We start from the raw sequence: 22887 nt of genomic DNA, 5'->3' as shown, positions 1-22887 counted from the left end.
CACATCAACGCTGAGTCAACGAGGGTGGCACGCGGGTCACGAAGCGGTCCGAGTTGGGTGGGAGGGTCGACCCATGGCAACAGTTGAGTGGAGAAGGTAGCCACGTTAACACTGAGTCCGCGAGGGTGGAACGCGGGGCACGAAGCGGTCCGGGTCAGGTTAAGGACGGTTTGGCTTGCGGGTCACTAGGAGGCGCTGCTTCTGCGACATGTGACACACTCTAGACCGTAGTTGATCATTGCTGAAGATCAAACGGTGCTAGAGACGTCTGGAGAAGAAAAACGGTGGAAGCGGGCAGCAATCTTGCAGCGACGCATCTGGCTGTTGCTGGCAACGGGGCTGGGCTTGTTGAACTCGCAGTGACAAGACAAAAACGGTGATAACGATGGTGACAAATCAAAGCGTCGAAAAATGATCAAAAAACGAGACCAAAGAATATTGCCGAAAGATAAAATCAAGAGGTTATGAACAAATATTCATGAAAAAAAAGAACATATGCTATTGATACCATATTAGAAATAAGAGAATAATTTGAAAAGTATATTATTTAGATTGTTATTAAAAAATACAATGTAAAAAAATATATATATGTACTAAAAAATCAAAATAATAAAAGTATAAAATTTTATAATAAATACACTAATATACTATATAAATATAAATGATACCAAGTAATCCTAATTATAGCGGAAACATATATTAACAAATTAAATAACATATAAAATATAAAATTCCAATACATATTATTGTGTTTATTAATTTATCCCTCTTACCTCAAAGTTAGTGACACGGCAGATGTTATTGGATAAATTAATATAGCACATTTATCATATACACACTAAATACACAAGTAGTTATTCATATAAATAGGTACACATCTTATAAAATCAACCAACTATAATTCAAATAATATAATCTTTTTATGAGATTTTGAATTTGAATTTCTCTTTTAACTTAAAAACAAAATAATTACACACATTATAAAACTAATTAAACCATATATATGGTCTCATATTGATTATGGAAGATAATGAGGAATACAAAAAATTTTAATAGTCAGAACAAAATATATAACATGTTAATAATTTTTTTAAAAAATATTATGTGTATATAAAAAATTAAGTATTAAATTATTTATTATATATTTATGTATAAATATATAATATTGGGTTAAGTATTGTTTTCGTCCCTAATGTTTTGGGTCAAAATCAAAATCATCCCTGACCTTCTTTCGTTATTAAAATCATCCTCAACATTCAAAAACTCTTTAAAATCATCCTTCCCCGAATTCTTAGACCAAAATGCCCTCATAATCATCATTCTTCTCTTCACCTTTCTCACCCCACCACCTCCACTGCCACCGGCCAACATTACCACCAACACCACCACTAACACCAAAACCACCACTAACACCACCACCAACACCAACACCAAGAACATCAAACAACAGCAACAACACCATACCACCACAACCACCACCACCACCACCACCACCACCAACACAAACACCACCACCAACACCAACACCAAGAACCCCAAACAACAGCAACAACACAAAACAACACCAAATAAAAAAGTATAAACAGAAAACAAAAAAGCAAGAAAGCAAGAAAGCAGATGCAGATGGCAGAGGCGGCGAGGTTGCGAGGCGGAGGCGGAGGTGGCGAGGCGGCGAGGAACGGCGACGAAAGCGCGACGGTCTCCCTCCCCTGTGCGCACTGGCTTTTGAAGGAAGTGAGGGAGTATGGCGTGGAAAAGAGGACGGATCTGGTGACTGGTGGAATCCAACTTTTGAAGCCTTTTTTTAAATTTTTAAGGGTAAAATCGTCCAAAAAAATGTTGAAATTAGTAAAAATGATGATTTTATAACGTTTTGTAACGTTGAGAATGATTTTAATAATAAAAAAAGGTCGGGACGATTTTGATTTTCACCCCAGACCTTAGGGACAATTTCAGTACTTAACCTTATATTATTTAATTTATTTTTAATATATATTTTATATAGATAATTATTTTTTATGTATATGTAACATAATTATTGTATATTATAATTATATTTTATTATTATAAAATATGATTAATTTTAAAATATTTAATTAACAAATTAAAATACTAAAATAATAATTTAAATAATAACATATAATTCTAATTTTTTAGGTTTATATTTTTAAAAGATTATTGAATAATATTTTTTTGATAATACAATAAAAAAATATCTCCTTTTATAGGTCACTAAACACTTATTTAAAACTTTTTGTCACATATATTTAACTCTTAATGATATATCAATAATTAAAAAAATTTATTTAATTAATGCATATTACGAAAAAAACTAATTTTAAAAGAAAAGCTACGAATAGATAAATAATATTTTTTTGCGTCAATTTAAAAAATATTTAATTTTGAGAATTAATCATTATAACGAACATTTAATATAAAATTCTCAAATTAATTATTAAATATTAAAATAAAATTGAGTAAAAAATTATGGTAAAATCAAATTTAAATATTAAATTGTAGTGCTCTAACGGCTACACAAATACAAATAGAACCGTCCCTGATAGGAGCGTGTTTTTTTTTTGTTTCCAAAAGTAGTATTGTGCACGAAAATAAAGAAGAAAAAAAATATAGATGCAAGCGAAGGTTGCCAAGTTGGGCATGTGGTTGTTTGTTTTCTGTAAATGCTTTGGGAGAGTGGGAGGAAATTGGAATCCTTCAACTTCCACATTTCATGGCCCGACGAGGTGCATGGTGTAGTTTTCCTACACACTTGTCCATTCCATGAATTCGTACTTTTGAATTTAGCTATATCACTGCATACTTTTTATAAAAGAAAAAATATTCATAATATCCTTAAAGACACTAAATAGCGAAATTAGTTACTTTTTATAGGTCGATCAAATATATTCTTTTTTAGTCTCTCCAGCTAATTTTTATTGATGGATGGTCAGACAATTTTTGTGTGTCCTCTTAATAATATAAATAGTCTTAATAATACAATTTTTTTTATCTTCCTACGCAGAAACACTCATTTTTATGCTTGGTTTTAAAATGTTTGTTCATTTTATTTTAAGATACAATTTGAACACTGTTTAATTGCTTAAAAATTTAAATAATATTTAATTAAATATTTTAGTCAATATTTATTGAATTATTTTATTACAAAATATTTAGTTATAATTATTTTTATTAAAAATTTAAAAGTATAAATATTTTATTATTTATGAACTTAGAAATGATCAATTTAGTAAAATGTTTGCAAAATTATATGTAAAAAGAAAAAAAATTAGTGAGTTTAATGGCCGGACCGCCAATCAATTATTAAGTAGGATGGAGTAGAAATTCGAGATCACTTTAGCAGATGAATCAGGTCAGAGTAGCCCGCCAACTATCGGATTTTTTGAGGAGTAGGGCGGGCTAGCCTGCATACAAGCCGTACATCGAAGGTTATATAGACGACGACAACAACAATAAGAATATATTATATTCATATTTTTTTAGTCTTTTTTACTTAGTTTTAAACTTTCACCATTTATCTTTTTTAATTTATCTTTTTATTTTTTTTAATATTTATTACATATAATTTGGAGAAAATATTATGTTATGATTAATAATTAGAATCAAGATTCAATTATTTCAAAAAGAGTAAAGTATTATTTTTGTCTCCAACGTTTGGGGTAAGTCCCAAAGTTGTTCCCTAACCTTTCAATCGTCCTATTTAAGTCCCTAACGTTTCAAAAACGATACTTTACTCTTTCAAAAAATTAATTTACTATTTAGGACGATTGAAACGTTAGGGATAAATTTAAAACTTACCCCAAACGTTGAGGATAAAAATGATACGTTACTCTTTCAAAAAATTATTTCTATAACTATCACTATAAATTTTTTATACTAATATCTAATTATACTTTTATATATAGAAAAATATATATTATTTTTAAATAACAAACATGAATATTAATTATTTTTATTTGTGTAACAAATTTAATATCTGATCAAATATAAATGTATATAAATTAAATTCTTTTAAATTTTAGATAATAAATGTTAAAATAAATTATTATCAAAACAATAAATTCTAAAAATAATAATTAAAAATTTTATTATTTTTTAATCTACATAAATCTTAATTTTTTTATTAGTCGATAAAGACTTTTGTTTTTGATAATCTTTTTATAAATTTTTTTATCATAATTCTATAATATTAGAATAAAATCACATCATTTTAAAAGATTTATATTCTTGTAATGTTTGTATGAAAAAAAAAACTGGTTCATAGCATCTAATACGATGTACAAGCGTGTTTGCTAGTGACATGAACCTAATCAGCATGCATCCCTATGAAAGGTCTTATATATGCCATAATAATTGCCATAGAATAAATAAGATTACTAGCTTTATATAATCTTAGCTTTCTAATAAGAGAACATAAAAAGATAATGTATGTTCATCGGTTTTATTTACTTATTTAATAAATTTAGAAAGCTACGCATGGATGCTAATAATCAAACGCTTCATTAATGTAATGAGAAATAAAAGGGTTTAAACACAATGATGCTTAGCTTATCAAGTTGCATTAATTAATGTGAATAATAATCATGCATGTCTAGCTCCTTTCCATGATCACAACAATACTTAATTGGCCCATAAGCTAAGCATGGTAGGTATATAATGCATTCTATTTTGTTATTCAGAATGTGTGTTAATGTGGTGGACCTTGTGAAAAGCATTTGGTCCTCTGGCAAGTTGCTTTTAGTTGTTATCATATGAAAAATGCATCATGCATAGCCTTAAGTAGATAGCTGTAGTCTCTGATATTTGGCTTTCGTTTAAAGATCCCAAAAGAAAAAGGGTATGCCATCCACATTGTTCTATTATGGCTATGCATGTGTGCATGTTAGTCGAATCTTGCGGCCTTGTCTCTTAAAACCTAATTTTGTTAGGCCCCTTGGGTTTATCAACTTAACATATACTAAACATATATATACAATCATCAAAAAGTGTAAAGCCCTTTCTCCATGTAATATACTAATAATATCTATCGTACTCTTCTCACAAACTTTTCACTGTTACATGTGTTATTGTTTCCTCAAAGTGAAAGGATTTATTGACATTTTAACTTATTTATGTCTTGTTTCTTTTGATTAGTTTTTTTCATAAAGATAGGAAAAGTATAAGGAACCAATAAAATACTTGTACAATGTGTATAATGGAGGTTTATGGAGTATTAGAGATATAACTATTAGTGTTACATTTTTTCATTAACCGAAACTTTTGGGATGGATGATATCATGACATGGTATTAGAGCGTTAGATCTGAAAGGTCAAAAGTTTAATCTTTGGTGAACCCCAAAATCAGTTTAATCTTTTGGGAAGATGTTTATTATCTCTAGTACTCGGATGATTATTCTAGATAGTATGGAGGATGTTCATTTTGTAACTCAACAGTCTATTATACACATTGTATAAATAGTCTATTAATTGTCTTCCTAGCAGAATCCAAAAAATTGTAGCTTTTTTTTAAGAGAAATCTATTAACTATTTAATTAGCTATATACGAAGAAAATAGTTAATTAAATAATAAAGATATATTTAAAATATATATCATCAAGAAATAATAATATTATTGAAATAGTTCTATTTTCCCACTTGGTTGGATATTTATATGCATAGTTTTTGTTATTTGTTGATGCATGGTGGGTTGATCTAAAATATCTGAACCACCCTTTGGTTGTTCTGATTCGAAATTTCCTCATAGTGGGTCAGCACTCAGGGGATCATTGAAAATCAAGCAAATAATAACGTTTTCTTTATGTCCTCTTTCGCTATATATGTATCTTCAATTCTTCATTACGTATAAAGCACTCTAAAATTTATTGTGCACAGTTGGATGTAATAAGATCACTAAATGCGTTATGCTTGAATAAACATAAAATTAGAGAAATAATACTCGGTTATATACTAGAGAAATAATATCATAAAATTATCTTATTTAATTTAATATTCATAATTTTATGTATATAAAAAAATATAAAATAAAATAAACGATAATTAACGAATATTATTATTTTTCAAATATTCTTTAACAATAATAATCAACAATTATAATGTTTAGATGTATAATTTTTAAGGTGAAAACTTAAGGTGCAGTTGCTTCACGTAGAGTTGATAACTGAAAATCGTTAGATGATTTAATTGATTTGACTAATTTTTCATCTAAAATTATCAACTTCAGATGAAGTTGAATGTACTTTTCTCCAATTGTAAACTTTTGGACATAAAAGATTTTTTGTCGTCTAATTATTTGCAATAATATATCTAAAATAATATTCACGTGAAAATAATTAAATAATTCATCATAATATATATTAATATTTTAATTAAAAAAATCATTTTCAAAAATAGGCAGAAAAAACAAGTGCTTCACTTTCGATGCTTTTTTACTTGTTTATTATTTTTTTGGGAAGAAACAGTGTGGCTTGAAATGATTACAGGGAAATAATGATTTAATTATTTATTCATTCATAAGTGAAATGGGTGGTGTATAAATATAGAAGCATATGCATGCATGCCCTATATTCTGAATTGAGACCACGAATCTCAAGTTTACTCTTTTTTTTTCTTCTTCTTCTTCTGTTGAATACTGTGATATTCATCAGAGATCAGAAGTTATGAGCATGAGAATGAGTAGTGGTAATTCGGATTTGAGTTTATCAGTTTCAGATGCACATCCTGAGACAATGGATTTCCTTTCACTTGCATGGTGCAACTTTGCCGTACAAGCTCTTGCCCCTCCTCCCCCTCACCTTCAATTGGATCCTCTTCCTCTCGATCTACCTTCCCCCAACAAGGTCACTTTACTACTTAATTATTCTTATTTTTCAACATTCCAGATTAATTAGCTTAATAATAATAATAATAATGTTTGTAAAATTCAACTTGTTAGATGGAAAATTGTGCTAAGATGGATGGTCCAGATTTCATGTCTCTTCCACCATGGAACTCCAATAATGATGTCAAGGTAACAACTATCACTCATTTCTATCGTATTCATCATACTCATATATGTGATTAATAACATGTTTAATTTTGGTTTTGTCAGTCATGGTTACGGATGCAGCAAGCCATGCATCCTGAACTGAACTACAACACTTGTTTCCGCAAGAAATGGGTATGTATCTAATATCAATACGAACAATGCTAGAGAATCATTAAAATTTATTGTTTTTGATTATCAACTAATTATTAATAATGTTTAAATGTATGTTATTAGATTATTATATTTAAAAAATTAAACTAAAAAATTAAATTAATAATTAAATAATAACAAAAAAATAATAAATTTTGATAACTTTTAAATATTTTTTTAATAATATATATTTAATTTATCTAAAATACCGACATTTCAGTAATCTTAACTGGTATAATTTAGATTAATGATTAAAATTATTGGAACTGCAGTATACTTATACTTAGTACACTTAAAATTCTTCCGGTAATATATACTAATAATTAAGTTGTATATATATGCAGATGCCATGGAAGGAAATGGTGGCGCCTTTGAAGAGTGTGTCAATAAAGAAATGGTTTAAGGAGATAAAGCAGAAGAGGAAAGAGGAGCAGAGGTTACAAAGGGCAGAGGTGCATGCAGCAGTATCCATCGCAGGTGTTGCCGCCGCTCTTGCTGCCATTGCAGCTGACAACAATAATAAGAAGGAAAATAAAGATGATGATGATGATGAGTCCAAAGTCAATAAGGAAGAGAGGGAAGCAGCCATAGCATCTGCGGCTGCATTGGTGGCATCGCAGTGTGCAAAAGTAGCTGAGGCCATGGGTGCTAACAAACAACAACTCTCCAATGTCATTACCTCTGCCATCACTGCCACTTCCACCACTGATATCCTTACTTTCACTGCTGCTGCCGCTACATGTATCTATCTCTTTTCTCTCATTATTAACTTCACATGAAAATAACTGCATAGATGAATAAATTTATATGGAATAAAGTAGATCTATAATATTAAATTTTTATATGTGGCATACAAATATTTGATTATTTAATTGGAGCGCAAACAAAGATGTAAAAAATTGGTGGAGCAAAAGAAAAAAGATGTGGTAGTACTTAGTATGTGTGGAAGGTGAGGTGACTTTTTAGGTCTATTTGTAGCACAATGGTACCGCTTGATCCCAACAAAAAGGAAACAGATGAATGAGGCGAAAATGAAAAACGTTACTTCCTTTTCATATGTGATATATATGTATATGTCTGATAGCGTTTGGTGGCCATATGCTATGTACTTACAGTATATCCATCACTAAAACATTAAAGTGTTTGACAGCACTAAAAGGAGCAGCAACACTAAAAGCAAGAATAGGATGCAACAATAATAACAGACCTAGTGGGGGAGCCCCAGTCTTGCCTATTGAAGACAACAACAACAACCACGACGACTTCAATTTTGATTTCGACAAGGGCAGATATATTCTTGCGCAGGGTGCTGAGCTATATGTGGAGTCACCACAAGGTACATTAATTAATACTTAACATACCTAATTAAATGTAAATGTAAATCACCTAAATTCTGATTTACTATTTTCTCTAAACAGGGAAGTACATGCCCAGATCAGTTTCTGTGATTCTAGACGGTAGAGCCAAGGTACTTACTTAAATAAACTAAATTTTTAGGGTTTTTAATAAGGTAAAGGCTCAAGTGAAATTGGTTTAACGTGAAGTTGATGTCTAAGAACCGTTAGATGAAAATTTAGTCAAATCATCTAACGCTCTCAAGTATCAACTTCACGTGAAGTCGACTGGACCTCAAATTCCAACTTTAATAATTGAACTTGAGCTTAATAATAGTTGTGTTTTATGATGGTCACCACAGGTTGTACTTATCATGAGGAAGCATAATCTATTTAAAAGCAAGAAAGAGAGTAAGTACCTTTCTTTTTCCTTTGTTACTAATTTGGTTTATTGGTGTGTTTAGGGAGAGTAAGCATATATAATTGGGTTTTATTTAGGTATTGTGGTGAATATGCATGCCGAGGTGTACAAAGGTTCAGAAGAAGCAGATGGTGACACGTGTTATCTGATAGCTCTGACAACAAGAGGAGGGGCATTATTCAAGCTAGACATGGCCACTGATTTCCGTCGTTACAAGACATGGGCCACCACCATCAACCGGATGCTCAAGATCTCCGCTCATCATAAACATGACCTCCAATATTACTGAATCCAATTACATCTTATTATTATTATTATTTAATATTATTATTATTATTATTATCCCCACGTACTTAACTTTTTTTTTTGTATCCATATAAATATTTCCGGGTGTTTAATTTTTTTTTTTAGTGGACTGGAGATGTTACTTTTATCTAATTCTGGAGTTTTAAAAAATTTGTCTACATATGGAATATCACGAAATTGCTAACGGTGATTTTACTACTTTTTCTCAAAATTGTTAGTGGCTGTTTTTGTACCTCTTTTTTGAAACAGGTCGATAGCAATTTCAATACCTTTTTAAAAATTGCTTTTCACAATTTCATGATACTCCATATTCAAGTCAAATTTTTTTAGACTCCAGAATTTCATTAAAAAAACACATTTCCATTCTATATAAAAATTAATCTCCCCATGTTTATGCATGTTTGTACTCTATGTATTTGTAAGTTGTAACTATTTCAATAATATCGACCCTACTGTTAAATTATAAACTTTCTTTTTCTTATTTGTATATGTTTTGTATAGGTTTATTTAAATGCTTAGATTTTGAGAAATGTTACAAGGAAAGAATGCCCTTCCTCCCTTCATATTAGTTTGTTTAGTAATTTTGATTGATTGTTATCCCTCAATATTTAACATAATATACTGTATTAACTATTAAGCAAAACGGACACTGCCTTATTAAAAGTTAAACAAATATTCATCATGTGTTTGCCGACGCCTATTTAGGGACAGGAACAAGGATCAAAGTTAAAATATAAGATATTTATTACTCAAATTTGAATACTTGCCAAAGAACTTAAGAACCCACTTACAATTCCCATAACTGATACGTTAGGAACACGGCAGGAGGAAGAAAACAAAAATGATAAGAGAAAGGAATAAACCTCATTCACTTCTTTTTTGTTTTTTAATTTCTCTTTTTTTTCGCTTTTAAAAACACTTGATTCCATTAGACAAAGATTAAAGTACAAGTAATGAATCATACATGTCAAGCATATCATTTTATCAAAAATGGTATTCGTACATTAAAATTAGCTACTAAAATTAGTTATCAATGTATTTATGTATATGTAATTTAATTTATTTTTACGTTTATTTACATTCCAATATGTATATTGTATAGTGAACGCGTAGTATAATCTTCTATTAGCTAAATAGATAATGTTAATGCAAACTAAATATGTTCGGCCCGAAACAAACGGGCCTCTCAAGTGATAAGCCCATAATTGAAAGAAATGTTCGGCCCAATTTGTATCGGGTGGGTTAGATCCATAAGCCCATCTCGTTCTTCTTCGTCATTCTACTCTCTCTCTCTCTGCAACGCAACAGAGAAGAAAATAGAAAGAGAGTAACAGAATCACCATTCGCATTCACAAAGCAATGAGACGAAGACACAAGAATGACGTAGATAAACAAAAACACGAATCTAGAGATTCTCGCAAATCTGAATCAGATTATTCGGCGTCGTTCTTCTCTTCAGAGAAACGAGTGTTCTTCTTTTGTTTGGTGTTTCGAATGCTGAACTCTCTTTTGGTGCAGACATACTTCAATCCAGATGAACATTGGCAGGGACCCGAGGTTGCGCATCGCATTGCGTTTGGGTGCGTACCTTATTTTATATTCTTGAGCTGAATTTCCCATCTTTCTTCTTCAGTTCCAATCGTAAGTGCTGATCGGAGATGGTTTATTCCAGGTACGGCCATTTAACGTGGGAATGGAAAAGGGGCATCAGAAGCTACTTACACCCGGTGCTCTTCGTTCCGCTCTATAGGTTTCTTGCCTTTCTGAATCTTGATACCGCTTTGATTATGGTAAACTTGTTTTTTTCTAATCCTTTTTATGTTCTTGTTAAACCACTTGGATATTGAAGGCTAGCTTAGAAGCTTGCGATGTTATCTTTAACAAATATCTATCACATGAACTGAGACATACTTTATGTTTTTATGTCGGTTCTGTATTCTTTTGACACGCAAAATGCAGTTGCTATAATTGAGATTTTGTATTCCTTTCAATCAGTGATAGTTCTAAAAGCTAATGAAGTGGTTCGTGTATTCTGCTTCACTTCATAAAACTTGATATGTTTTCTATGATAGGTCCCCTTTTTAACTGTAATAAGATTCATGAAACTTGAGTATCTTCCTTGTCTCGTTTTATGGATATGGTTTCACTAATTATATTCTCTGTTCCTTGCTTCTTAGATGAAGGCTCCACGGCTGCTGCAGTCTGTGTTTGCTGCAGTTGGTGATTTGTACTCATACAAACTTTCTGCAGTTCTCTTTGGTGACAATGTTGCAAAATGGGCTGTATCCTTTTCTTTTATATATTTACGGCTAGATTAATCTGTTTTATGTTAAAAATGCATGCGGCCATTATAATATAGGAACACTTTGAAAACACTTTCTCCCCTCGTTATATAAGAGAACTTAACTCTGGTACAGCTCTTCTCCCAGTTGGCCAATTGGTTTATGTTCTATTGTTCTGTTCGCACGCTATCAAACAGCTTGGAGACTGTTCTTACAGTTGTATCTCTATACTTTTGGCCCTGCATGAGATCTTCTAGTAGAAGTTCCACTGTTTCAAGGAAGTGGGGTTTAGTTTTGGCAGCATTAGCTTGTGCGATCCGACCAACAAGCGCAATCATATGGCTGTATGTTGGCCTACTTGAATTTTCAAAGGCGCGCAACAAATTGAAACTCCTTTTTTTGGAGGTCGCACCCATTGGGTATGTTTACTTGCGAATGGGGGAGTTTCTCATTTCATAACGTGTTATCGTCCATATCTATCCAAATACCAAGTTGAGTTAGATTATCAGAACTCTTATTCCAGCAATATATTCCAGGGAACTTAATTTGGTTGCATTGGCTGCAGTCACATTAATCTAACATTTCAGCTCTCAAATGTCAATGACAGATGTCTGATTTAGGGCGAATTATTTTTATTACTTTGTATCAGGATGCTGGTGCTCGGACTTACCTGCTTATTAGATCGTATCATGTATGGCACATGGATTCTAGTACCACTTAATTTTCTAAAATTCAATTTTCTTTCTTCGGGTGGAGACTATTATGGAACTCACAAGTGGCACTGGTACTTCACTCAGGGATTTCCAGTGATGATCTTCTCTTTCTTACCATTTTGCTCAGCTGGTATCATTTATTCAAAACAGTGGAGATATGCATGTCTTCTTGCTTGGGTTATGGGTTTATACAGTGTACTAGGTCACAAGGAGTTCAGGTACTTCAATTAAAATTATTCATGCATATATAAATGCATACCTGGTCTGTTGGTTTTAACTGGTTTATGATAATAATTACTATGAGGTACAGGTTTGTGTTGCCCGTTCTTCCCATAGCTCTGATCTTCTCTGGTTATTGTTTGGCTGTGATAGAAGATCCTGGCTTGCCCGGTTATAAAGGAAAAGAATCTCCAAAGAAGCGTACCAAACGTTCTCTGAAGTTGATACTTGCCGTCATATTTTTGCTTGCTACCAATATTCCAATGGCCCTGTATATGAGTTTGGTTCATCAGGTATTATCACTATTCTTCATTCTTACAATTGAGGGGTTATTTTAACGATCTGATGTGAACATCTATGAAAAATACTTTATATATTCTTTACTTTCGAAACAGAGGGGACCTGAGGATGTTATGAACCACCTTGCCAGAGAAGCTCGTGATGGGAAAGTGAAAAACATCCTATTCCTAACTCCTTGCCACGCCACCCCGTACTACTCCTTGCTGCATCACGACCTGCCAATGCGATTCCTGGACTGCACACCAAGGTTTGGAATTCAAGATCCTGGAGTGGCTTGTAATCTTCATTGGGACTGAAATAAGATAATAATTCTTATTAATTTTATTGTGCTTTGCAGCGAAGAGAGAGGAGTTATTGATGAATCTGACCGTTTTCTGATGGATCCTGTTCCATTTCTATTGGAATATGCGAAAAATATGTCCCTGCCAAGCCACATTGTTTTATTTGATTCGGAAGAACAAAAATTGAACAACTTACTAAATTCATATGGTTATAGAGAGGTAATAATAAGAATATTGTAAATAAATTTGCTGCTTAGTTTTCTCTTGTTATTTATTGAGGTAATTTGTAATCATTTGCTTATATTGGTATTTTAACAACAGGAAAGAAGATTTTTTAATGCTCACTTCAAGGTGGATCGCGAACTTCAAGCATCGATCGTTATCTACGTCCATATAGGGCGGTGAATAATTATCCGTCATGCATAGTTTTGGACTCGCTATACACTTGAAGGTGTCATTTCTTCAGATTTCTCTTGAAAATTTTGACATTTGTGATTTGAAATTTTTGTACAATAGTGTATTTCTTGCCTCCGAAATTTGCACTGGATAGTTTGTAAATTCCTCCCTAACACAGTTAGAGATGATCTCAAGTTTTGTTTTTCAAAGGAGTGTAATGAGGATGTATCAAAATGACTAGTTTGTTATCAAGAGTAGTGATCTATCCATCATCAACAAATTTTCCTTGAAATATTTCTAACCATATCAAATGGCAAAATGCTTTACACTTTGAGGTTCATAATGAAAAGAAAAAGAAATAATATGAACTAAGGTGTACATATTCTGAACAAGTTGGATAAACACACAGTGAATGCTCTCTTACAGAGACATAATATACAGGAAACATTGTCAAACTAGCTGATTGCCAGGCCTTTCCATAGAAGCAGCCTCCGGGGTCGGTCTAGAAACCTGGCCTGCCATGCAGGTTCATCACTTTCATAGACAAAACCACTCTTGGTATACAGTTTCTTTGCTGGTTCATTGTCAACAGCAACATGGACGTACAAATCTGTTATGCCTGAGACAAAGACAGAAAGAAATTAACTTCTAATAACCTCAGGTATCATACCTTTTTGGTCTACTAGCGAATGCCCAATATAGCATAAGGTCATCCACACTCGAATGAAAAAATAGAGAGGAAAATAGTGTAACTAGAAGAATATGCCAACATACATTGCTACAATCGAGAAAGCAATAGACCACAATCAAGAATACGAAAAACCCGGTTAACACTTGAACACAGATTAAGCACAGCTAGTAATCACAGTAAATTAATTTTGCTCATGAAGTGGTGAAAATTGCTGTTATATCTTACCCCAATCATAGGCAACTAACTTTGATTTTTCAAGAAGTGCATACCCCAATCCATTTCTGTGCAACTCTTCTGCAACACATACATTGCTAAGGTATGCCCTTGTGATATCTGGTTCATTTAACTGACAATGACGCAGCATCCAAGTCAAGCTAACACAAAGAAAAACATGCGTATACATTGATTTATAAATCTAGGAGAAGCAATAAATACCTCTGGCTTTGTCCCTGAAATTTCATCTGGAAGGCTCAAGCACTGATTAAGGTCAAGAGTGCCAACCACAACCCGGTCTTCTCCACCATCAGAAAACTACAAATTCAACTAAAACATTACTGATTTTATCATGAAACAAGTTGCATAAAACCAATAAACGGATCTACAAGGACATAAATGAAGAGATATTTTCACATGCAGGCATGTGGCAATTTACTTGGTCTGACTGAAGTTGGCGCATCTATACATACACTTAACTATAATTATAATAATGAAAAAAAGCGGCATATGTGAAGAAAAGGTCCAATAAAATGAATGAATTCAGGGAATAAACAAACCTTACATGAAGAGCAAAAATCATCGGAGAGGGAGAGGCTCAATATATGAGACATGGGAAGGGAAGCATTGATGCAAGAGACTCTCCTAAAGCCGAGTCTTTTCCCAGAAACACGCTCCTTAAGTGCTTCGAACTCGCGCTCAGCCAAGTACTTTCTGTGATCCTAACAGAAGTTAACAACTAGCTGAAAAGTTCACTCTTTTATCTAAAAGCAGAACACCCTTTTGCAAATTGGTAACCAAAAGCAGTACTTGAAGCTAGAATCACTTCATTTTAATAAGCAAAGAAAAGAAAAGGGGGGAAGGGCTCACTTGGAGGCCAAAGGTGTCAGGGTGGAAGCGGTTGAAGGAACGGACGCGGAGGGAGGCGGCGGCCCAAAGCTCATCCTCGTAGAAGGACTCGGCGATGGTGAGTAGGGAGGTGTCGATTTTTGGAGATTGAGTACAGACGTCGGTGGTTGAAGCAGAGCATTGGATTTGTGTCCTGACGTTAGAGAAAACAGGGAAATAGTATATGAAAGAAGAAGAAGAAGAAGAAGAAGAAGAAGAAGAATGAGGGTGAATTGGAATTGGAAAGGGAAGAGAGGAAGAAGAAGAAGAAGAAGAAAGAGGAGTCATTGCTATTCTTTTTCTGAATTATCCAAAACTATTTTCTTTATTGATCTTCCCCTGCCCTCAGCCTCTCACACATTCTGTATCTCTCTGTTCACTTTGGGCTTTTTCATTTTTTTTTTATGGACTAGTCTCTCTAGCATTACCAAAATTTTGGGTTCAACAACAAACAAATTTCATGCTCTTCTTGCTCAAGCCCAACTTCCTTTCAATTTAAAAGAGAGGTAAAAAGGTGGAAACTCACTGGAGGATGGGAATGGAGCTTGCTTACTTGGGAGGGTCGCCCACTTTGTGTGCCTCTGCAGTACCCGAGGGATTAGTCATTGGACTTCCGGCCTGATGGATACCCTGGTGTAAACCAAAAAAAAAAAAAAGGTGGAAACTCACTTTGATAAAATTAAATTTTTATTGATTTTGATTTTTACTAATTTGTCTTTAACTAAAAAAAGATTAAATATTTTTGTAAGATATTTTGGATTTTTTAATTTTAAAACTATAACCATGAGAATGAAATTAAAAATTAGCCAAAAAATAATCTAATCTATAAATAGAGTAAATGAAAGAATTAAAATTCTAATTGGAATTAAAATTATCAAAAATATTATTTATATACTAAAATTAGTCACTAAAATTAGACACCAGTGTATTTGTATATAAATACATGTGTGGTTTAATTTATTTTCAATGTATAGTTATATTCTAACATGTATTTTATACTGGTGACTGATTTTAATAGCTGATTTTTGTATATACGTAGCATTACTCTAAAATTATTAACTTTTGTTTGTTCTAAAATATGGAAAAGAATTTAATTCCTAAATGTATTCTGATTCTTAACTTTCTAAACAAGCTCTTAAAAATGTGGAAGTAGAAGAAGATGGTAGAGACCTCGGAGTCTAACCATAGTTTACGTAAGTCCTAGACAAGAAGAGAAAAAAGAGGCGTGGCAAATGATCTTGAATCTAGTAAGGGGCGTGCATGGAGCTTGGTTTATTATTAGTGATTTCAATAAGATTACTACTTCGTCTGAGAAGAAAGAGGGAATTCCAACAAATCCTAAAAAATGCTTGGAGTTTGCGAATTGGATATCTCATTGTAATATAGTTGAATTGGAAATTAAGAGCTCTGGATTTACCTAGCGTGGAGTTTAGAAAGAAGGCAGAGACATGATTTTCGAAAGATTAGATAAAGGATTGTGTAATGCAGATTGCAGACATGAGGGATTTGGTGAACACGCCCTGTATATTTGAGTCCTTCTGAACGATGCATGATAATTTTGATCGAGTGATGGATGTGTTAAATTTCTGGTAGAAGAGCATAATAAGAAGATAATATTGTATATGAAGTTGTTGTATTGAAATTGTTACATGATACAAAAGTTATTTTATTTATAGGGATATTACCAACTAATCTCATAAATATCCATCTATTAACTACTAGCTATTACTAACTTAACTCCCAACTAATAACAGTTCTAATAATATTTTAATAGGTCCTCGCAAACTGGTGGATGGAAGATGTCAATAATCCTAACGTGGATCAGTTTTGATGAGATGGTTGAGGACGAGGCGTGCAGCGCGGTAACACAGAAGAAGAGGCGTGTAGCACGATGCAAAGAAAGACAAAAGAAGAGAGAGGTGTGACGTAGGCCTGTCATGACGAAAAGGAGGAACAAGACTTCTGCTCTAGTTAGGGGAAGACGTGAGCGGCATGCGGTGACGCAGATGAAGAAGACGCGTGTGGCGCGGTGACGCAGAGGAAGAAGGAAGTCGCGTGTATCACAGGCTAGCGATTCTGATTATGACGGAAAGAAGAAACAAAACTACTGCCCTGGTTATGTGTTTGAGAGTGAGACAGGAGTGAGGTAATCAGGGAGGAGCAGGAAGAAAAAGAAGAGAGAAGAAATAAGACGTCGAGGACGCCGCGATGGCATAAGGTGACCGACAGCGAGCTGAATGGATAGATAAAGAGAGGGAGAAAAGGTGCAGACATGGGGTGGTTCTTGACAGAGGAAGAAGCAGAAAAAGGAACGAAAAAGAAGTGATGGTGACAACAAACTTTGAGAGGCGCGTTTCACCTCTCAATGACCATAATTGGGAAACAGAGGGAGAGAGGGAATGAAATAGCCAAGACAACATCAGGTTATTGCAACGCTCTTGATGAATTCATATTTGACGATAAATTTTGGATTGAATTGAGTAGATTTCATCATATAAACCCTCATTTATTCATCTAAATAGCATGCTTTTGTGTTTTCTCTCTAAATTATGTCCAATTGTGAGAACATGCTATTTTGTACTTAATTTGATCAATTTTATTACAGTTTCATTCCATTCGATGCCTTGATATTTTTGATGAGTAATTTCAGGTGTAATAGGTTGTAATGGCTTGATAAAAGTGGAAGAGAAGCATGCAATTGGGAGAAAAAATGAAGAAAATAAAGGAGAAGCACACAGTCAAATACATGTGCCTACGCACAAGAGAAAATCAGCAAGTGTGCGTACGCATGATAAACCCCATTTGTAGGGTTTATCTTGTGCTTGATTTAGGGGATTTTATGACCTTTTACCCACATTTATCCATTGAAATAGCATGATTTTATAACTTCTCCTTTAATTGTGCTTAAGAGTGAAAACATGCTTTTTAGGACTTAAAATAAATAAATTTAATTCACCTTGATTCCATTAGATGCCTTGATATGTTTGTTAAGTGATTTAAGGTTTAGGAGGCAAAGATTGGATCAAGGAAATGATGAAAGAAGCATGAAAAGTTGGAGAACTCATGAAGAAATGAAAGAACCGGAAAGCTGTCAAGCCGACCTCTTCGCACTTAAACGACCATAACTTGAGCTATAGAGGTCCAAATGATGCGGTTCCAGTTGGGTTAGAAAGCTAACATCCGGGGTTTCGAAACGATATAAGATTTGCCATAGTTGTTACACGTATGGTGGCACGCACACGCATAGTACGCGCACGGACCGTTGCTGCCACCTGGTTCACTTAAAGCAAAACGTGGCCAGCGAATTCTAAAGCCTTGTGGGCCCAATCCAACTCATTTTTCAATTCAATAAGAGGTAATTCATAATAATTGTTCTTCTTTGCTTTTCTATTGTTGATCTCTTGCCTTTGTAGTTAGATCTCTCTTTAATTCTTGCAATTTATGTTGTTTACTTTTATTGCCTTTTATGTGTTTGTTGAAATGCCTCTTCTAGATATAGTATAGATTTTGTTCCTCTTGGCCTAGGTAGAGTAATTAGTGACTCTTGAGTTATCTAATTCCTTTGTGATTGATAATTAGAAGTTGCTAATTGATTTGAATGCCTCTAAAGCTAGTCTTTCCTTTAGGAGTTGATTATGACTTGAGGAATCAAATTGATTCATCCACTTGACTTTCCTCCATGGTTAGAGGTTAACTAAGTGGTAGTAATGAAAAATTCTCATCACAATTGAGAAGGATAACTAGGATAGGACTTCTAATTTTCATACCTTGCCAAGAGCCTTTTATAGTTGTTAGTTTATTTTCATTGCCATTTACTTTTCATGCTTCTTATCCAAAACCCCAAAATAACTCATAACCAATAACAAGACACTTTATTGTAATTCCTAGGGAGAACGACCCGAGGTTTGAATACTTCGGTTTATAAATTTTAGGGGTTTGTTTTAGTGACAAACAACTTTTTGAATGAAAGGATTAGTGATTGGTTTAGAAACTATACTTGCAACGAGAATTCATTTGTGAAATTCTATACCATCAAAAATCCAATCATCAACGCACAAATACCAACGCGTGACTTCATTAAAAGTCATGTGGCTTGCGTTTCGGGAAGCTTTTTAGCCCATTTCTGAAAGATTTGAAGCTTATAAAGGAGGGACTAGCAACCATACAAGATACCAACTCATAACATACTCCATATAATACACTTAGATAGTTTTTAGGTTAGTTTAGCTTAGGTTTTCTCTCCATTTATCTTAGGTTTAATTATGGTTTATGTTACAAGTTTACATTCTCCAATTTTGGTCTTGGATTTTAGCTATTTTTATCGTAAGTATTTCTTTAATTTTCTCTTTTATTACACTACATGTTCTACACTTTCTCCTATTTTAATTTCCTTTATCAATACATATATGCTTTTTGCAATTTTGAATTCTAGTTGATGGACTTCATGATTTTTTGTTATTATATGTTTGTTTGAGTTACTAGTGTTGATTTTGATCATTTATGATTCATAATTTTTATCATTTTCTCAACTTTGTCATATTTTATGATTATGCCTATCATGTGTTTGATGAAATGTCAATTTTGATTATGGAATAGAATTTCACTCCTTGACTTGGGGAAATGAATATATGGAATACTAGAGTCATAATGTTCGACATTTAGTGATAATTCTTGGGTTGTTAGTTGTTATTGTTTCCACTAACGCTAGTTTTTTACCAAGGTAATTAGTAAGTTAGCTAGAATTTATGGATTAATAACAATTATACTCACTTGACTTGCTCTTCGATGTTAAGGGATGATTAGGTGGGATTAATCCATCATAATTATCATAGTTGTGGTTATGGCATGGAAGGAATTCTATAACTCATCCCAAATCAAGGTTTCATTTATGTTTTGAACCACATTTTATTATTTTAATGATTTACTTGTCCATATTACATAGATAGTTATTTAATTCCTTTATTAGTTTATTAATTACAATTTTGATTATTCTTTATTTCTTTTAATTGTTCGCCTCGTTTTTGAAAACAACCATTGATTCTCACAACCAAAATTGTGCGCTTGTGGTCACTAGTTCCTAAGAAGAATGACTCGAAATTTAAGTACTCTCGGTTATTTTTATTTGAATTTAAACTTTGATTTATGGGATTTAATTGTCAATTTAGACTATGCTACTGAAGAAGTGATTCTTATTTTGAGAGATTCTAAATCGGCGCAAAATCTCATCCGTGAGCTCTCATATTGAAAACAGAGGATTATTAGTTTAAAACAGAAGGAATAGAGCCAATGAGAAAGCCATATTTGTTTTAGGATAATGGCTATAGAAAAGGATCGACACAAGAGTGATAGGTATTGCCACTAAGCATAAGAGTGACAAGGATAAAGGTTGAATTTTCAGTAGAATGAATATAAAAAGGACTATTGGGATCTTGTGCTATGTTAGAAGATGATTTTACCATTAGAGAGAAAGAAGACATTGGGATTAATTATTTGGGTTTGAAGAAGAAGGATGGTGATTTTTTCACCAAAAAACTAATGATTTATCCTTCTTAAAGAGGATATCATGGCTCTAATACCATATTAAAATTCTAAAAAAAAAAGTATAATAAGAAGATAATATTATATATAAAGTTATTGTATTAAAGTTGCTACATGATACAAGAGTCACTTTATTTTATAGGAATATTACTAACTAATCTTATAAATATATATCTATTAACTATTAGTTATTAGTTATTACTAACTTAATTCTCAATTACTAACAACTTTGATAATATTTTAAGATGAAAGTTGGGAGGGGCATAATAATTATGTTTAGAAGGTGCAACGGCTAAAGAATAATAACATTGAATTTGGAGAAAAGAGGTTTCTGGGATATCTTTAAAAGAAAAAGACAACCTATGATTGTAATTGAGGAAATACAAAAGTGTGCCTCTTAAGGAAGAAACAAGAAACTAGACAATCTGGAGAGAGCTTTGCAATGGCAGTTAGAGCTAATCTTGGACTAGGAGGAAAGATTCTGGATTCAGAAACCAAAAATTAAATGGATCAAAAAAAATTTTTTTTTTGTTATCGACAGATTATTTTTTTTGATAATCACCTGATTCATCTCGTCTATTTCACTAAAAGCGTACAAAATTTTTTTTATCGGTAATTATAGTATAAAAAAGCATTTATAATTCTTTTTATTCGTTAATGAGGTAAAGCATGTTTTTTCTTTATTTTTCTATCACAAAATAAACTTATTTTCATATAAAATAAATATAAATTTAATTAAAATAATTTTTTATCTAATTTTCAGTTAAAATCAAACTTGTATTAAAACATTTATAAAGATAAATAAATTTATCATATTATTAAATTAAGAATAAAGTACTAAAAATAAGTAAGTCAATTTAACATTTAAACACAAATTTATTGATACATAATGTTCAATTATATTAAAAACATAAGTTATAATTTTTAGTGTTATTTTTATCCTCTTCATTATCATAGTACTCATTCAAAGATATTAAGAGTGACGGAATGATAGTGAAACAACACTAGAATTATTTGATACTCTAACCTTCTTGTAATAACTAACATAAGTCTTATTTCATTTTTTTTGTTTTAGCTTTATCTTTTTAGTCTCTCCAACTGTCTATCTTAACTTCATGTGAGTCTTTTTTAAAAAAATCAATTATGTATCTAATAACTTACTAATACACTCATTTATATGTTGAGTAACACACAATAAAAACTTTTTATTGAGATTATAAATCTGTATCTATAAATTAAGAATGAGAGTATAATTTTTAGATAGTGATCTTTTAGATATAAAATAAACGAAAGTAATTATAGACTTAATAGAATTAAAGAAAAATACCCCTTTTACATAAACTCAATTTTTCCTTAAGCCACCACATACTCTCTCATAAATCAAGTCCTTATCAATTGATGGTAGGTCAATACTCTGAGCTTGAATCTTGACACATTCGACTTAGACTTCTGCTAATTTTTTATATTTTTTATTACATGATAATTATATTAATTATATAAATCAAGCTCCAAATAATATAATGCACTATTTAACAACAAATATGTATATACAAAGAAAATTAGCCTACAAATAATTTTTCATCATGGCATGTTTTTCATATTCAAAAGAATCTCCCATCTCTAATATAGTGTTAGAAAAGGTAAATAGAAAATAATAGAAAAATTGGTTTTAGACTTGAGCGGGTTCTATAAAAAGGTGAATGATTATGAAATTAGCGAAAAATTAATTTAAAAATAGATAATTTAGAACCAATTGAAAATATTTTTTATTGAATATATATAAGAACATAACATATAGTGTTATCATGAGATGCTTAGTATTGTCATAAAACTCGATTTAATATCTTTTCTTGTTAGATTCAATTTATCATCCACATCAATTTTTGATTATGTCAAGATATTTCTTATAAATTTAATATTTTTAGTACTTATAAATTATCCAACACAAATAATATTTCATCTATTAAACAACACTCTATTAATATTTAACCATATCAATATTTTTAAATGCAGAAAAAATTTAGTAAGCAAACTTAGAAACCAAAATCAACCAAAACTTTTTACTTTTAACTTTATTTAATTAGATAAATTAAATTTAATTAGTATTTTTTCA

General features: G+C 32.0%; 3 protein-coding genes across 4 annotated transcripts; 2 read left to right on the top strand and 1 right to left on the bottom strand.

The window, feature by feature from the left end:
• Positions 1-6597: 6597 nt before the first annotated feature.
• LOC107459704 (VAN3-binding protein) lies at positions 6598-9734 on the top strand. Its single transcript, XM_016077934.3, has 8 exons — positions 6598-6854; positions 6950-7024; positions 7106-7174; positions 7537-7933; positions 8343-8528; positions 8611-8660; positions 8889-8937; positions 9025-9734. Exons 1-8 carry the CDS (start codon positions 6675-6677, stop codon positions 9234-9236), a joined length of 1218 nt encoding a protein of 405 aa, XP_015933420.1. The 5' UTR covers positions 6598-6674; the 3' UTR covers positions 9237-9734.
• Positions 9735-10555: 821 nt separating this feature from the next.
• LOC107459694 (mannosyltransferase APTG1) lies at positions 10556-13696 on the top strand. Of its 2 annotated transcripts, none has more exons than XM_016077921.3 (9): positions 10556-10833; positions 10926-11043; positions 11431-11535; positions 11671-11954; positions 12185-12466; positions 12559-12760; positions 12863-13014; positions 13105-13267; positions 13370-13696. In XM_016077921.3, the coding sequence occupies exons 1-9, from the start codon at positions 10613-10615 to the stop codon at positions 13451-13453; spliced, it is 1611 nt and encodes a 536-aa protein (XP_015933407.1). In that variant the 5' UTR covers positions 10556-10612; the 3' UTR covers positions 13454-13696. The 2 variants fall into 2 exon arrangements, with proteins under 2 accessions (XP_015933407.1, XP_020999746.1); XM_021144087.2 differs by having other exon boundaries at positions 10771-10833; positions 10926-11003.
• Positions 13697-13707: 11 nt separating this feature from the next.
• On the bottom strand, positions 13708-15545 carry LOC107459710 (uncharacterized). The gene is made up of 5 exons (XM_016077943.3): positions 15219-15545; positions 14909-15070; positions 14571-14666; positions 14361-14481; positions 13708-14063 (listed from the first exon to the last, which is right to left on the bottom strand). Exons 1-5 carry the CDS (start codon positions 15522-15524, stop codon positions 13900-13902), a joined length of 849 nt encoding a protein of 282 aa, XP_015933429.1. The 5' UTR covers positions 15525-15545; the 3' UTR covers positions 13708-13899.
• Between the last annotated feature and the right edge of the window lie 7342 nt (positions 15546-22887).

The sequence above is a fragment of the Arachis duranensis genome, chromosome 1 (genome assembly GCF_000817695.3).
Source record: "Arachis duranensis cultivar V14167 chromosome 1, aradu.V14167.gnm2.J7QH, whole genome shotgun sequence".
NCBI classification, from domain to species: Eukaryota; Viridiplantae; Streptophyta; class Magnoliopsida; order Fabales; family Fabaceae; genus Arachis; species Arachis duranensis.
The sequence above is the reverse complement of the archived record's forward strand: the minus strand, read 5'-3'. Positions and strand labels throughout refer to the sequence as shown.